The sequence below is a fragment of the Dendrobium catenatum genome, unplaced genomic scaffold (genome assembly GCF_001605985.2).
Source record: "Dendrobium catenatum unplaced genomic scaffold, ASM160598v2 fragScaff_scaffold_186, whole genome shotgun sequence".
Classification (NCBI taxonomy): domain Eukaryota; kingdom Viridiplantae; phylum Streptophyta; class Magnoliopsida; order Asparagales; family Orchidaceae; genus Dendrobium; species Dendrobium catenatum.
The window spans coordinates 246,811-265,250 of NW_021318648.1; the positions used below are offsets into that span (position 1 = coordinate 246,811).

The following is an 18,440-nucleotide window of genomic DNA, read 5'->3' on the forward strand; positions in this document are numbered from 1 at the left end:
TGGGACGGAACCACACGCAGAGAGCCGAGAGGCTCTCTCCGTCTCCCTCTCTCGCTCTGGTCGGGACGGACAACACAAAGAGAGCCGAATCCTCCCTTTCCCTCTCTCCCTTTCGTGCTCTTAGAGGCGCACAAAGCACCGCCCAAATGGGCCAATCCCTCTTCTCACACGTGGAATGAGGATTTAGGGCAAGATCTCATGTAAAATCTCAACCCTTGATTTGGGAATTTGATTTGAAATTTTGATTTAGCCCCAATTGATAAATTAGGGCTGAAAATTGAGCCCAAATTGGACTCAACTCAAACCGATTTGAGTCGGTTTGGGTCCGATTGGTTCCGATCAAGCTAATTTCATGAAATTGAACTCGAATCGGTGCCGAATTGCGTCGAATTGAACTCGACGACGCTCGACGGGGTTTGAATTGGATTGATTTGATTTAAATTAAATTAATTTGATTTAATTTAATTAAATCGGGGTTTAATTTGAGTCAATTTAGCCTCGACGACGATCAATTGAGTTGATCGGGCGCGATCGAGCTTTGTCGGGCTCAATCGGGGTCGAATCGATGCGAAAATATTCGTCAACATGTGCGACAGAGAAAGACCAGAGAGATGGATTGTTGTGTTCAGCGGCTGATTTGACAGGCACAGGTGATGGGCTCTGGAGGTCGTTCAGTGCAGGGGAGAGGTATCAGAGGGCCTATGATCTGACAAGGGGGTTCAGCCAAGCCTGGGTGTAGATGGGATGCACGACTTAGAGGGATTGGAGTCAGGATGTTGAGTGAAGAGCAGAGGAGGTAATATGAGGGGATATTGAATTCGATATAGGGATTAGAGGCAGTAGATGAACGGGATCAAGATCTTGAATGGGGCTGTTTTCATACAAGAATAAGAAGAAGAGAGGCGGGAGATCTCGTGTGCAGGATTGGAAACGAAGGTTGTAGTCGGGAGCTTATCGTGCATATAAAACGCAAACGAAGGTTAGTTCGATCTCAATTTATCAACGACAGCGAAGCTCGATTGAGGCCAGTGATTCACGGGAAGAGACATGAGGCAGTACAACGAGATTTGCGGGATTTTTAATGCAACAACTAGAAAGAAAGAGCCAAGAGAGGAGAACACCATAACTAGTAGAACATAACTCAATTCAAAAACTAGAATGCTAACATCCAAACAAACACCAAAACAAACGAAAGCCAAACAAACGAAACAAAATTAAAAATAAAAACAACTACCCTCAGAACAACGAGCAAATGGTTTTCTCACATGCAACAAAAAAGTAGGCAATATAAAAGAAGTGCATAAGGGCTTGCAAATCAATGGCCCATCATAGCTACAAGGTCTAACGTCCACCAAAACTCCTTCGGCAAATGCTACCAAATCAGCCAACCAACACCTCCAATAGCTCAAGAAGAAAGATACAAGTGGAGTGGAACTTGCGGAGAGAAGAAAGAGGTTAGAAGTCCAAGACGAAATAGTAGGGAGGAAGAGAGAAATGGAGCAAGCTCTCAACTTTTCCAAAGAAGAAACTCTCAGGTTTTTTAAGAGACTTTGCTCAAATAATCAACAACCTTTAATGCTTCAAAACATCTCAAATTTATAGGAGAAAAGGGGGCAGCCAAACGGCCAAGCCACCTACAACCGAACCAATCAGGTAAAAGGGGAAATGGAAGACCATAATTCAATCAAGATACAGCACCCGAACAACCACACAAAAAATCGGAAAAAGGCAGCCAAGGGGGAAGGAACGGACGGCCAGGGGAGCTGGAACAACAGCCAGGGGAACCAGAACAGGCAGCCAGACAGGGAAAACCGAAGAGCCAAAGAGAAGGAGAAATGGCAAGATTCCACTCCACATAATGAGCTAAAAAGAGAAATAACTTTTCATAATAATGAGCTAAAATATCAGATCAAACATTAATGAGCTAGAACAAAGCAGCTCCCAACAAACCACATCCCAAAACCGAGCAGCCAAGCCCAACCCGAGAATCAACCAGTAGCCTAAAGACCAAAGAACCAAAATAGCTAGCACACCAAGAGTTTGCCAAGCCGAAGCACTACCTACTAATGATCATTGGATGTTTTCCATCATAGAATAGTATAAAAAAAAACTATAGTATTCAAATTACAATAAAAAACAAAAATAAACTGAAATTTGCATGCATCAATTTTTTACAGAACAAAGAAATTAAGTTTTGATTTGATTTTATTTTATTTTTTAATTTAATAATAATAATAATAATAATAATGGATTATTATTATTATCATTAAACTCTGAAATGACAGAAACGAGTCAATTCTTCAAAATTGCCAGATTTGCGTGAATTTTCCTCAATTCTTGTGTTGTTGCCTCAGGATCCACGTCGATTTCGTCGAACGAATTCCATTATGTAAGATTACAGTTGATTATGGATATTGCAAACATTCCGAATGCGACGACACGGTCCGTTTGCCGATCGGACGTTGTTTGGGCAACTTTATATGTTTGCTTATATGTTTATGTGATTTCAAACTTTATTGTTATAGTGGCTCTTTCAAAATATATTGGAGATTTATTTAGGGAATTGATAGATTTAGGAATTTAGATACTTGACCTACCGTCCGACCTCTGTTCCCGCCTCGCCAACGCGAGCTAACCGGGCCGGGTCGTGACACTTTGTGCATCAATTTCCTCGATTTACGCATTGCTGCCTTGGATTTGGCGACGATTTTCCTGCGCAATTTTAATTGAACAAATTTATGGTCATTCTTGGGCATTGAAGATTTCGTCGGACGAAGTCAGTTGGGCAAGATTACAGTTGATTTTGGATATTGTTGGAGTTCCAAACGTGACGACGTAGTCCGTGTCACAATCAGACGTCATTTGGGCAACGTTGCTCGTCAATTTCGGGTGTCGGTTGTCCCTTTTGATCGATTCCGTTCGATTTGATGGGGAGGGGTTCCCATTTAGGCGAATATGACACTCTGATCACAATGGCGCAGTCTATTTGGAGATTGGAGGTCATTTGACTTTCAAGTGATGCAACATGCATCAATTTCACCTAGTTTTGTGTGTTTTTGCACATAGGAGTCAACAACTGTGATACCCTAGGACTAAATCAACCCACAAGAATAGTCTGGGGACTAATTTGGGATGTTTTTGTGCGTGTGCATATATTTATAGGAATACTTTAAAGGAAAATGCATTTTCTTTAGGAAATTTATCTTGTTAAAAGCATTTTAGAACCTGAAAAAATTTTTCATCCGCACTTCCAGGAAATCACATTTAAGCTCTATCTTATCTGTAACAAATGATTGGGTTGGCTTGAGAGGCAAATTCCCTTTGAGCGATAGCTTTCCCTTCCTACTCACCCTGCCTTCCACAGAACTGATGCATATCCTGTTTGATATAACGTGAACGGTACCTCCAAAATTAGTTAGTGGCTTCCATAATGCAGGTGAAGAGACAGTTGCTCTGTGAAATGATGCAGATCCATCCACAATGGGCTGTTCAACAGAGCCTGTAACCTTTGTCATGAATAAAACAATATTATAAGTAGAGCTAACATTTAATATTAAAAAAGATTAAAAGCCCAAAATAATTTCCCGACTATTAGTAAATGCCCAATTTAGTTCCAAACTTTAATAGTGCCCTAATTTAATCCCCGGACTATTAAAAAATATCAAAATTTTGTCCCAAGGCCAAAAGTAATACTTAAAGCTCACCGCAATAGATATGCGTGAGGGTATTTTGGGTATTAGAGTGCATGTGATATTACATTATTATTTTTATACATTTTGTCATTTATCATATCAAAATAAATACAAAAATCATTTGGTTAACTTCCATTATAATTTTTATATTTATTTTAATATGATAAATAACAAAATAATAATAATAATAATAATAATCTCATATACATAATAATACCAAAAAAGCCCTCACATTTAACTATTATTGACTTTAACTGTTATTTTTTGACATTGGGACCAAACTAGGATATTTTTTAATAGTCCCGGATTAAATTTGGCATTTACTAATAGTCGGGGGGCTATTTTGGACTTTTACTCAATTAATAATATTTCTTACAACACCAATACCCACCAGATATCATCATAGCACCAATTGCATGCTGTAATCCGATAAATCATTTTAAAAAGTATAAAAAAGCACATCAAAAAATAAATCCAAGGCATCAAGTAGTATGCTATTATCAGGCCTACCTGTAGGTCAATATCAGCAAACCCATGGAGCCAGTTGGCATATGGAGACAGGGCCGTTAACAGCATCATTCCACCATCCTTAATATTTGCATTTATTCTCACCTCGCCAGCATCTAGCAGATTCCAGTTCAAATCTTTGAGGCTTTCAGCTACAGCTAACTGAATATTCCAACCCTCTTCATGTTTTTCTCTGCTAACCTTCTTCTCACTAGTTTCATCTGAGGAACCTCTTTCGTTTTCTTTTAACCAGATAGGATTCCTCAAAGAACCAACTGAAACATCCCCTTCATTGTCAATTGCATCTGCTGAATCATCCTGGCTGTAAGTCACAGGAATGCTACCTTGAATATGAACATGACCGCTTTGAATTACAGGTTCAAAGTGGGCATTAAACAAGAATCTACTATTTTCTGTAGCAGAAGCAACAATCTCAGCTCGTCCAAGATCGATGCCGCCAATAGCACCATCTAGGAGCCTTATCTGAACATCACATTCGGGCTTTGCGAGGTTTCCTCTAAGATCTCCTTCCATGTGCAAGATACCTTTGATGGGTAACAATACTTGCCGCAAGGGATGTACTGCATCTGCAGTTGAGGACTCGATAATCTGAACCAAAGTTGGAACTAGACTAACAGGAAAATTAAGAACGGCAAAATGAAGATTTGACACTGGTCCCAACAAGGTTCCATCTGCATGAAGAGTTGCATTCTCTTTTTGGATGAACAATTTCTCAAGGCGCAAACCATTATTATTGCTGTATGCACCGGAAGCTATGATACGCTGAGACTTGTAAGTTCCCCACTCCCAATCTTCTCCACTAAAGTCAAAGTCTGCCTGTGTAAAGTGATAATTGAAAGTATCCATTTGGTCACTTACAATGACAACTCAACAAAGTGAGAGATGAATGGATGGATTTACGAGGTATATTTTAATAGCAAGTTCTTATCAAAACTTACCATTGTATCCCCATTTCCACCTCCACTGGCATCAAGAGAACCGCGCCAATGACCCCTAAATTCAGCTAATCCCGGGAGTGTAACATCTTCAAGGATATTATCTTCTGACCACTTATAATGGTTTTGTATTTCCTATAAAATTAGTCATTAAAATTAAAGCATAGATATTTTTCTGCTTAAATCAATGTACAGATACAGAATCATATTATTATATACCTCAAGCAGATCACGAAGGCCCTCAGCATGAAATCCATCAGATTGAAGACAGTGCATAAAAAACTCCTGCCAAAAACAGAAAAAAGAACACAATCAAACCAAATGAGAAACTTATAAAGCATATAAAGCAATTACTTATTTTTCTTTTTTTACTTATTGACAGATGCAAGTAGACATATCTTTGAGACAAAAAAAAAACCTTTATATCACATGCACTGCATCCATAAAAGTGAAACATGATTGGTTACTAAATTGGGCCTAACCAATAAAGGAAGATTATAAACATCTCAACTGGAAAGTGAAGGAAAAAATGAAAGGCGAACCAACTATAGAAAATATTCCTAGTGGCCTTTCTGCTTAGCTATTTTTTGTGGCGGTACTTCCTTTAATTTCTAAGAAAGTTGGAAGAAGATGAGGCATCAGAAGTTCAACGAGGAGAACTGGACCAAGTACAATAGCCTGAAGCAAGAAGGAAGCAAGTGCTAAACAAGGCCCATAACAAAGAGCAAAATGAGGATATATAATTTGGAAATATATTTTGTGTTATGATGGTTGTATAAGACTAAGGAATTATAATTTTCAATTTTTAAAGATTGCAAATTCTGAAAATTCGAATTTTGAATAATTGGGGCACAGGTGTAATGACTAAACTCTTTAGGTGCTCACCATTTGTGATGATGAGGAAATTGGGGAAGAAGCCATCTTTCAAACTTGGGGACAAGGTGGGTCTTTGGGAGGGAGGTATTGTTGTAATGGCCGACTTGATTGAGAGGGAAATAGGAAGTTTCCTAATGAAGAGGGAACTGTTTATGAAGGTTCTTAATCAAAGGGGAATGGTTTAGAAAAAATTTAATTATAACTGAGAGGGAATTATTTAAGGCAAGATACCTAATTTGAATTCAAATATGAGAGAATTATTTAGAGAAGCTAATTTGGGAGAGAATTATGGGAGCCAATTTAAGGCTAACAATAGGGTGATTTCAGGATTATATTTTGAGTTTGTTGGAATTAGAAAATTTTAAGTTGTTAGGGCTCTAGCCGCCAGCAAGAGATTTGGGAGAGCCAAATTTTTCTCTCCAATTGAAGATACAACTGTATCTTTGCTATTTTCTTTCATATATCTTGAAAAAAAAAATCTTGTGTTCATCATCCTAAATTTCTTGTGCTGTTTTCCAATTTTACTAAAATTGCATCCACTTCCTATCAGAAAACTGAACTTGAGAGTTAGATTTTTGTTCATGATGATAAATATGACAGTAGTAGGAAATTTGTGTGTTCCAAAATGGCATTTTCAAGTCTTCATATACCTTGTGATTACAACTATAACAAACAGTAGGGAAACTTTGTTAAAATCATAGTTATTTCAAACCCAATAATCCACTGGCTATCTATTTTGACAATCATAATGTAAACAGGTAGTATATAACCTTTGATCTAGACTGAACAGCAGGGTCTGTACTTCGAGAAAGGAGCCTCGCAAGTGGAAGCATTTCAGAAACTTCAGCACCTGGAACTTCTAGTCTCATACGCCATCTCCCCATTGATGAAATCACACTGCCAAAATGCCCAGCCATAGCTCTCTTAAGTAAAGCAACACCTTTATTTTCATTGGAATACCTATCACGTGTTCCAGGCAACACATATTCCCCTTGAAGTTCATATCTGCTGCTAGCTTGTTCTAGAATAGTTTTTTCAACTGTAATCTGCAGATTTAAAAAACGTTAATTCATGAAGAAAAGGAAGCTTATAAGCAAATACCAATTCCAGTTATCTGATTGGTAAATAATCGTATCCATGACAAGATGTGACAAAAAAGTGTAGTAGTGCCAAATATCGACAGAAGAAAATAGCGAGTTAGGCTAAATAAATAAATTTAGAATTGCCTATATCAAATCAAGTTGAATTATCTGACATCCTACTTGGCTTATAAGCAATGTTTAAAATTGCGGGTATTTGATGCTATCAAGGATTTCTGTACTTTTCTTTTATTTGAACAATAGTATATTTTGTTTTATATTTTATTTTATTTTCTTTTTTAGCTATCCAATGATGGGAAAGCATCCAATGATCATGGTAGATTGTGCGTAAGGCTTGGTAGACCTTTGGTTTGCTGACTCGATTGGTCCTTGGCTACTGATGGTTCACAGGTTGGCTGTTTTGATGATGGTTCACGGGTTGGCTGTTTTGGAGCACATGGCGTTGAGCTTGTTCTTTTAGTTGCTTGAAGCTGGAGTTTAGTAGCTCTTTAATTCTCAAAAGGTACCTCATTAAGAAGATTTACTTTTGGAGTGGCCTTGTCCCTTCCCCTTCCCCTTTCTTCTTGTCTCTTGGGAAACCGTGGCTTGTGTTTATTTGGGGCTGAATTCTATGCTTAAAATTCATTATAAGTTGCTGTTTTCCGAGCCTTTACCTCTTGGGATTCCGGTCATTTTTTGTTTTTCCACACCTGGGATCTTTCCCGATGCTATGCCCCCTTGGTTTCCTGCGACCTGCTTGTTTCCCACAATTGCTATTTCGGTTCCTGTGTTTGGATTGATTTCCGAATGGATGGGGAGGATTTCTATGCTAATAAAGCTTCAGTTCTAATGGAAATTAAAGTCATGAGGCTCTTGGTATTCCCCTTCAGTGCCTATAAATAAGAGATGAACTTGTGAGGGAAAGGGAGTTGATATTTGTGAGCATATTTGCTATTAACCTACGGGTTTATTCGGAAATCCTGCGGGTTCTTTCCACCCTTCTTTTCTCATCCCCTCCGGAAATCCTGCGGGCTCTTTCCAACCTTTCTTCTCGGGCTTCTAACCACTTTCGTCTCTCCGCAAGTGCCACTCCATCTGTATCCTTCTTCTCAACAGTGAAGCAATTTTAGGGTGTCGTGTCTTGGTTGATTTGGAAGCATTTGGACAGTCTTGCAGTGGTGGACCATCGGTTTGCTAGTCTTATGCACTTCTCTTATTTAATCTACTATTCGATGCATGTGAGGAACCCGCTCTAACGGTTGTCTGAGGATAGCTTTTCTTTTTTAATTTTCTTTATTTCCTTAAAAAAATCTCCTAGTATTTCTGATGAGGACATCGACAGATGCTACCGACATGTTTATCGCCGGCGAAACCGCAGATAGACGACCACGATTCAGCGCCTCTACTTTTGATTTAGATGTCATGATGTATTTTATTATTGCCTTGTTTTATTTACTGTTTTTCTCATTTTACCTCTGTGGGGAGTTATTTTATTATTGTAGTCCAGAGGGCAATTTAGTACTTTCGCTTTGTATGAGTTGAGACCTATATATAGTGGTCTCTTGTATCATTTGGAGGTTAATGAATTATTGAATGAAATTTTTGATTTTGTTTCTTCTTACTCTTCTTGCATGAGAGCTAGAGAGAAGTGCGAGAGAAAGCCCAAGGTGAGGGCCAAAAGCAACACCCACCAGTCATTGGAAGAGTCCGTGACTCGTGGTTTATCCCCTTCATCCCGCACTTCTTCTTTCTCCCCAAAACCCGCCGGCCCTAGGCCATCCTAAGCCGTCGGCCACCCCACCCTCCCCTTGCCGCCGGTAAACCTCTTCATCACCGACCTCCTCTTTCCCCATTCCCTATAACGGCTAATTTCGAAATTCAAGATTTGAATTTCGAAAACTTTCCAAATTTGGAACTTCCAAATTATGAAAGTTTTAAATCCGTTTCATAACGAAATTCAAAGGATTTCATTTTAATCATTCCTAAATGTCATGAGCCAATTTGGAAACCAATCACTTGCTCCCCACACAAAATCCCTCCCCCATGAAGCCGCCGGCCACCTTGGATGGGCCCTCCTTTATGCCACCAACTAATGCATTAATTATCCCATTAATTTGAAATCAATTTCAAATTAATCCCCCTCCAATTTTGTTCAAAAATCTAAATCAAATTTCAGGTTTTTGAATTCACATGCTCCCTCTCTCTATTAAGCCGCCGGCCTCCTCCTTAATGGGCCACATTAATGCCCATTAATTGCCCCTTAATCCTCTTGATAATTTGAAATCAATTTCAAATTTTCTTCCCTCCAATTTACACAAATTCTGAAATTAATTTCAGATTTGTGTAATTCCCCTCTTCCCCTTCCTTAACCTAATTTCCCTCACCCCATCCACCCGCCCCCTTCCTTCCCTGTTTTGGCCGACCACCTCCTCACTCCCTCTCTTGGGAAATTTCAGCAAGGAAAGGAGAAGACGACACCCCTCTCCCCGATTCTCTTCAATGTTGAATGGCGGATCCCGAACTTGAGTGGGGTCTTGTGTTCAACGCCGACGGAAGCATCAACATCCTACGATCTCCGTGCTTCGACGTAGGATTTGAAGACGAAACCACCGTGGAAGAATACTTGGAGAGAGTCGTCCTGATCCTTGCAAGCATCTACGACCGACAATTTTCAAAGTACAATTGGAGCCTCGACGGCCACTTACGACATCCCTCCCCACCGGCTACCTTTCCTCCGACGAAGTTCTTCGGCGCCTTCTCTCTAGTGGTAATATCCTTCATCGCTTGGATCTTCTATCTCCGCTAAAAGCCTACCAATATTTGAGTGAGACGGCCACGAGGTGAAATTCTCGTTGTTAAACGTTGGGTTTTTGTTATTTGTACTTTGCATTTAAATTCTCCTTGAACTTTGAATGAATTGATTCAGTTAATCTCTATTGCATATCTTTGAGCCTAAGCAAGTTGAAAATTTCAAAATCCTTTACTCATTTGTATGTGATCGCTTTAAATTAAATGAGCCATACTTTAACCAATTCTCTTTTAAATTTCTAATTGTAACTCCTAGTGGTATTACATCAATTTCTTGTCGTGTTTGTCAAGTTTTAGTTGTCCATCTTTATTTTAATAAAGTTTGTTTTAAGTTCTATCCATTGCGTCTGTTTCTTTATTGTGTCTACATCAGTATTGAGGCGTTTTTCATTCGTGAGGCGAGGCGTAAGCCTCAAGGCTTTTTGAGGCGTAAACCTCAAAATCAAAAGATTGCGTAAACATAAAATGATAAATTTTTTATATACTAATGAGTGAATAATATAAAACATAAAAAAACATAAGATATGAAGTGAAATCAAAATATCCCAATAATAAGACAACATGAAATATAGTTCAACTCAAAATTCTATCTTTCCCAAGTCCCAGTATTCTTTTCATTAGCATATAATTCCAATTTCTAAAAATAAATAGCAATGACATATCACATAAGAACTCATAAGTCATTGGCACTGTCATCACTAAGGGGTTCTTCATTTGAATCATCATTATGATGAACTGCTCTCTCCCCTTCCTCCTCTCCTATAGAGTCCAATGTTGGGCATTTACTTCAAGATTTATGTAAGTTTTAGTATTTATAGGGTGAGGCGTAAGCCTCATGCCAGTGAGGCGAGGCGGGCCTGAACTAAGTTGAGGCGCAAGCCTCATAACAAAAACTCGAGGCGTAAGCATCGAGGTGTTTTTTACTGGAATTGCGCAAAGGCGGGCCTCAAGGCGAGCCTCATATTGCGCAATTTTAAACCATGCCTATAAGTAGTTCTATTTACGTCCAGAGAATGAATTGCACTCAATTTTAGCTAGATAATATCTGAAATTTGAAAGACTGGGAATCTTACAGCTTTTAACCCATTTTAGACCATTTGCAATGAATGCCATGCAATCTGTTCTATCAACTAAAGTTATCAACCCTTTGTTTTATCTCTATTGTTATAATTATTTCGGAAGGCTAATAAATCTTTCCCACACTCGAGAAATTAAACTCCATGACAAAGCTAATAAGAACCTAAAAAGCTCTTAGACAACGACTCCAGGTGCGTCACTTCCTCTAAGAAACACTAGCAAAATAAAAAAAATAAAAAAAGATATATATTAAATGAAATAAAGAAATAGTTTTGATGATTTATGAAATGCCTTTTTGTGCAAATAAGAAACTTAAGGAGCGTGGTGCAATCTGTATGTTGAAGATTCTCATGTAATCCCACATCATTCTCCGTGAATACTCGCATTAACTGGCTACTTAATTAGAACCATAAAAGTGCCTCTTTAATTTTAGATATTTCAAACAAGTCCATTTTATGCTATTAAGAAATCCATACAAGCTAACAAAACCAACAAAAACTAAAAGCCAGTCACAATCATCAATATAGCAACTTAAAATAACATCAGGTTCAGCATATTATCATATTCTAATGCCAAAACACACTAATGAACTCAATAGAGAAAAACCCTCAACCATGTTCATTCTTCCCTCAATCTCATGCAAAATCCCTTCCAAAACATACTCTCATGTACCCAACAGGCCAACATTTTGTATTTCCAAACCCATCTTTGCATCATTTCTTTCTCATGAAGTCACTTCCTATACATGATCATGTGCTCCACGTTATTTTCATTACTTTTTACTTTCATGTAAGTCCCCTCCCACTACTTTCAACCACTGGCATTTAAGGCTTCGTTTGGGATGACTTTCTTACTACTTTTTAAAGTAGCTTTTCAATATAAAAATTAAAATTTTTGTACTCGAAAGCTGCTTTAAGAAGTAGTAAGAAAGCCATCCCAAACAAAGCCTAAATCTGCATAAACACAAGTAATCTCTCTCTCTATATATATAAGAGGCGCTTCATGTGAATCTATATTTTTTAAAAAATTACATCAAGATCCTGACATTGAATGATGTTTCATGTACGTCCCTAACTATTTGTTTGATTGCTTAAGCTCATCCAAGGGACCTTCCTGAGTAGACGCGAACAAATGCAGTGATTGAATGCTTCATCTTCTTACGGCACATAATGGTGACTACTCACAAATAGCAGAGTCAAAATCAAGAAGATACTGCAAAGAAGAGCTTCAATTACTAATAGAATAGATACTTCTGCCTTTATTTTAGGGTTTTTGGTTTGCATTATTTACGATTGATTTTTTTTTTATTAAATGTTTTGAAGGGTTTCTTTTCCATTTTATCAACTTCTCTGTCTTATCATTTGAAGAATTTTCACTTGTTGAAAGAATTTCTGAAGATACAATGTTTAAACCATAGCATTTCGGAATTACTACCGAACACCTAACAAGACTATGAGAAGGATGGATATTTATTTCCTAAACCCAGGTTTGGAAAGAAATTAGATGGCATGAGGGCTTTGAAAATTTCAGCCAAGTAGGGAAAATAGGATTTGAAATTATTTCCTAAAGAAAGACTTGGGTTTAGGAAATAATTAAGGGAGCATTAATGGGCTAGAAGAGAGGGGCCGGCGGCATCATGGTGGGGTGTGGGGTTTGATTGCCAAGTGTACAAGCTTGCCTAAATTAGATTAGAATTTAGGAAAGTATTTAATTGACTCTACTTGAATTTGAATTTCAAAATAGTGTCAATTTAGAAACATTCCAAAAATAGATTGACTAATTAAGGAAAGATTTCAAAACTCAAATTGTTTGAATTTGAATTTCGAATCAGCCCCGAAATTTGGCAACCTGAATTTGGCAAGGGGAGAAAGGGGAAGTTGACTGGAAGGGGGCGGTGGATGGTGGGGTTCAGCCAAGAGGCCGATCGGCCCAATGGGAGTGGAGTTAGTGGGGAAATTTTGGGTTGATTCAGGAGATGGATTTGGGGAATTAGGGAGGGGAAAATAAGGTGGATGGGATGAGATGGCTGGCGGTTTAAGGTGAGGGAGGACAAGGATGAAAAGATAAAGACTGCGAACCACAAACCCGGCCGTCTCCAAGGTTGGTGGGTAATGCGCTCTCCCTCTCCTAGGGATTTCTCTCCGATCTCTCAAGAACTCCAAGCAAGAAAACAAAATTCTCAAATAATCATTCATTACCTTGAAAAATAAAACATGAGGCTATAAATAGCCAAGTACATGGGACTCATGAATAATAAAAGACAATTGCTCTCTGGGCTTACATACGACATCTCCCACTAAAAGGGTACAACTGGAAAACAAATTCACAACACTGAAAATAGAAAAATACATAAATAAGAAAATAATATAAATAACTCAAAAGTACAAAGACTCGATCGTGACCGTAAATCGGCAGCCACGCCTCTAATAAACCTTCCACGAACTAATGTCCCCATCATATAGTGAACACAACAATTTGCTTACGGGCAACAATAGAACTTACCAACTCCAAGTAAACACAAGTCTCTACAAGATGTGTGCCAAATAAAAACTAGAACGAGATGAAATGAAATAAATTACAACTCCATTATTTATAACATGAAATCCAATTCCCTATGGGGCCCACCGAATGAACAAACATATAAAAAAGAAATGATCACATCTTAAAATGTAATGTGATTCTTATTTTCCTTCAACGCCACCGAATAAAAAACATATTTTAAAATTTCAAAATTAAAGTTTATGTGCATTTTAATAACAAATGCCTGTGCCAACAAGACAAATTCAAATATTTTCAATTTTTTGAGCATAAAAACATGTTTATCAAGTTCAAATATGTTGTCGTCTCGAAAAGTATGGAATTGCCTATAGAAGCGTGTAACTGTTTCAAGAAGCATACAATTGCCTTAAGAAGCATGCCACTACCTCGAAAAGAGAACAACTTCTTTGAGAAGCATGTTGTTGCTTGTAAACTACCTCGAGAAATATGCATTTACACTGATAAGCATGCCACTTACTAAAAGCACGCAAATGTATCATGTAGATGCACTGAAAAGTGTGCAACTATATTATATAAATGCAATGAATAATATGCAACTATATTACATAAATGCATCGAAAAGCATACAAGTGCATCACTTAGATGCACTAATGAGTGCACGCACAAGTACAATGAAAAGTGTATAATACTATGCAATTATAGCGAAAAGGATGCAAGTGCATCTTGTTAATGCACTAAATAAAATAAAAATGTACCCAAAAGCATGCACAACACACAATAGTTGAAATTAGTTTTACTAGCATATGCTCACAAACATTTTAAATATTCAAGCATAAACTCTAAGAATGCTGCACAGGCATAGAATAAGTTGAACAAAAATTCTCCCATTTTGAAAAGTGCACAATTAATCTATAAAATATTTGAATTTTAAAATTTATGAACTCCTTCAAAGTCAAAACATATGCATGTGCTCCAACAAATATTATAAATGCTCAAATACAAAGTATGGGAATGTTGTGCCTAAAAATGAGATGAAATTTGATTTCACCCCGCTCTCAGAATCATGCAACCCGTTTTTAAAAAAACAAGCAACTATTTTGAAAATTCACATGCTCCCTTTCTTCCAAATACAAATTCAAGCTTTCATTTTCACACGATGTTCTTAAGTAGGCCGCGTTGCTTACAGGGTAAGGCCATATGACCTACATATCAAGTGTTACCCTCCTCTTCATAAGGATGGAGTCAACAAAATCTAAACCCCAATGATGACCACATCAATAGAGTATATCAAATGAAGGGACCATCTTCAAAATGCTCCCAAAGCCTAGAATTAATCATTTGGGGCTTAAAGTATGATAAAATAATAAAATTCAATATTTTTTAAAATCTAAAAATATTTCCAAGTAAAACCTACTACATAAAACATAAATTAAAATATATCCATCTTCCACAATCATTTATCAAAAGAGACAAATTCAAAAATACCCTAAACTTACAAAAAGCTAATGTCTTATCAAGTGTATTGCTTTGATTTCTTTTCAAATGATCTCTCACAAGTAAAGATGTAGAACTAATCCTCTAATCAATAAATTTGCCGCCAAATGGCACCATACATAAATAGTTTTGATTAGAGTCATATGACCAAATGATTTTAACACAAAATGAGACTATTAAATTTCGATCAAAGCTAGAACCTATAATATTGATGAATCATATGGTGCACTTTACAGGCGTAAAACCCTCTATTGGCTAAAGCCGGCTTAAATATATCCCCTTAAATAAACATTCACCACATCTTTAAGGTTTTCTAGATAAAAGCATCACATACCTGCTAAAAATGATCATTCAATCAAGTTGGGCCGACTACCACAGATTAAGTAGATATTGAGCGGGTTCACCATCCCCCATCATCTATTTTATGTTTAAAGTGATAAATTTTCAACTATATACCAAATATTTTGCTACTATATGCTAAGCACTTAGCTTCAAACTACTATCCTTATTCGCAAATTCTCTCTCATCATCGACAGAAATAATTAACCATACAGACTTATGCCTATTAGAAATTTGGAATCAGATAATAGTCCATGCAAAATGAGAGTAAAGTCTCAAAGAAACATATTGCCTACAATCTAATCTCTTTAATGAAAAATCCTCTTTCATTGTGCTATTTTTAAGTACATTTTTTAGTAAAATCTCAAGAGCCTCCCAACAACTCATTAGCATGAGGGTCGGGTCTTCCCACCACACCAAGGAAAAAGCACATGGCCAGTGCCCTAAGACATTGCGGCTAGAACTTCTAAAATCCATTGCGCCAAAAAAGACACGCATGAGATACTTGCACGAAAATTGCAACGCAATAATTTCCCCGTCATGCTAAGAAAAGCACGCAGGGGTTCACCACATCATGAAATTTGCATACAAGTTTCCCCCGCCAAACTAAGAAAAGCTCACATGTTTCACTTGTCGTGCTAAACGCATCATAATAGCGATTTCAAGATCTTTTTAGGGCTGCAATGTTATACATTTGTGTGGTGGTAACAACAAACTAGACGACAAGGCGATGAGTTCGCAAGGGTGAAAATATACACACAGACATTATATATATGTACATATATATATATGTATATATGTACATATATATATATGTATATATATATATATATGTATATATATATATGTATATATGTATATATATATATATGGAGAGACGGGTCAAGAAAAAGAGAGGAAGGGATAGAAAGAGAAATGGAAAGAGATAGATTGGGAGAAGGAAATGGGAGGAGATTAAAAAGATAGAGGAGTTGATGCCAGAGGGCATGCTAAAGTCAGATAGGAATTAGAAGTAACTGTCAAAAGCGACAGGGAGAGATGATGTCGAGCGAGGATGATGCGTTGGGCTGGGGTAATAGTTAGCATGAGAAGAAGATGTCACCAAGTAGGCGACGAAGTCGGCGGCTAGTTGGTGGCTTGAGGATGAGCAAGGGAGGAGGGTCAGAGAGCTTGCATGTGAGGGTTAGATGGGTTGATGTCAGCGGCGAATTGCCAGAGAACGAAGCAAGGAGAAAGTATAGGAGCATATGGCTTGATCGCTAGTTTGCATGAGACTAAGAAGAGGAAGAGAGCGGGGATTGGGTAATGTGTGATTTAACAAAATAAAGAGTGCTTGGGTGCGACACATTTATGTGGCTGTTGGGTTCATTTTTCCCAATAAATGAGGGTTGTTTGTTACTGGTGGGGGGTTGGTTGTTGGCTGAAATCTTCTCTAAACCTGAGGATTTTTTTGCCTAGCTTGAGAGCTACTATCTTCTTCTACTTAATTCTTCTTCTAGTCTTCTATTTATTTCATCGCTTCACGGTTTCCCTTCCAATTGTATCCTTCTTCTCCAAATATAGCAAGTGTGTTTTGTTGTTTGGCCGATTTATTGGTATTTGTCGGAGGAGTGACGAATGGTGTTGGATCAAGATTTCTGTGGTGAACCTCTGGTTTGAATTTTCAGATTTTGTAAGTGAGGTGACCTTTTTTTTAAGGTTGATATGACGGTAGTTTATTTTATATATTAGTTTGTTTTTGCTAAGTTTCCTAGTAGTTCTATTACATCTATTTCTATTAAGTTTTCTTTCCGTTGTTGCTGACTTTTGTTTACTTAAGTGGTGTCCTTTTTATAGTAGTGTTCTCCTATTTGGTTTAGGAATTTAGGTTACACTAATAAATAAGTAAGATATAATTCTAAAATATTTTAAACAACTTTATACTTAAATCCTTAAATGCTAATTTATCTTAATTGCATTATATATTAATATTTTATAAACAAGCCAACTCGCAAGCTAATGAGTCGAGTCGAGACTAGCACAAGCTTGGTTCACTAGCTCAAAGAGCTCGGCTCACAATATATTTATCAAGCCAAGCTCAAACAAGCTCACGATTCAGCTTGCAAACTTACACCTCTAGTCACACCTATTATCCATCATTGTAATCATGTTAAATTAACTTGACCAAAATGGTCCTGTCTTGATAATTCTAATGCTTTGAACACTTCCGTTGTGGAATAGATTATGATTGAGTGATTTCAATGCAAGCAAGGCATCTTAAAATGATTTTGTGTGACATTACACTCATCTTCCGCCATCATCACATTCGATTCATTTGATTTTTTGAATAGATGTAGAGGTCAATAGCATATTCAAACATAACTCAAAAGTTTGTTGATGCATTTAGATTTTTGCATTATTTTTGTTTTGAACAATATTAGTTATATTTTCTATTTTTTATTTTATTTTTAAGCTATCCAATGATGGTGGTAAATCCAATGATCATGGTAGGAAAAGGTTTGGGTTATGCTTACCTTGGGTTTGCTGGTTTTTGGGTCCACCTTGTCCTTTGGGCTGTTTGCTGGTTTCAAGTGGGCCTTGGCTGTTTTCGGTTTAAGCTTTAGTTGTTGGAATTCTAGTGGTGCCAGCTCATTATTATCAAGTGGAGGTGTAGCTCATTATGAGCTGATGTTTAGTTCTGAAATTAAATGTGAAATAAGCATATTTAGGTGAGTGGAACTTGCCCTTTCCTCTCCCTTCTGTCTCTTGGGATGCCGTGGTTTCCCCCCTCGGTTTGCTTCTGAATTAATGTCCCGTGGTCCCCCTTTTACCGAATTTGTGGTGGCTGTTTGGCTGCTGGGTTCCGTGATGTACCTGCCTAGATCCGTGGCCTTTTCCTGATTCTTTTGCTGTGCCGTTTGGGATTTCGGTATAGTGACTGTTGGCCTTTCATTCCCTCATTTATGTGTGGATTTGAAGAGGTTGGGGCTGTTTGTATTCCTCTTTTATGCCTATATATAGAAGATGTTTGTGGCTGTTTGAGGTGGTGAAAAATGTTATTTTTGGAGTAAGAAAACCTGAGGGTTTCTTGGAAAAAGCTTGAGAGCTTTGTTCCACTTCTTCTTCTACTTCTA

General features: G+C 37.5%; 1 protein-coding gene across 6 annotated transcripts in view; it reads right to left on the minus strand.

Annotated features, from left to right (window-relative positions):
• The window catches only part of LOC110096282, an 88,114-nt gene that overhangs the window by 14,584 nt on the left and 55,090 nt on the right, over positions 1 to 18,440 (minus strand). For all 6 annotated transcript variants that reach the window (XM_020822147.2, XM_028692907.1, XM_028692906.1 and 3 more), the window contains 5 exons: positions 6,802 to 7,077; positions 5,375 to 5,440; positions 5,159 to 5,290; positions 4,203 to 5,036; positions 3,226 to 3,506 (listed from right to left, as the gene is read on the minus strand). In XM_020822147.2, the coding sequence (XP_020677806.1) occupies positions 3,226 to 3,506; positions 4,203 to 5,036; positions 5,159 to 5,290; positions 5,375 to 5,440; positions 6,802 to 7,077 (1,589 nt within the window). The remainder of the gene's footprint in view (positions 1 to 3,225; positions 3,507 to 4,202; positions 5,037 to 5,158; positions 5,291 to 5,374; positions 5,441 to 6,801; positions 7,078 to 18,440) is intronic.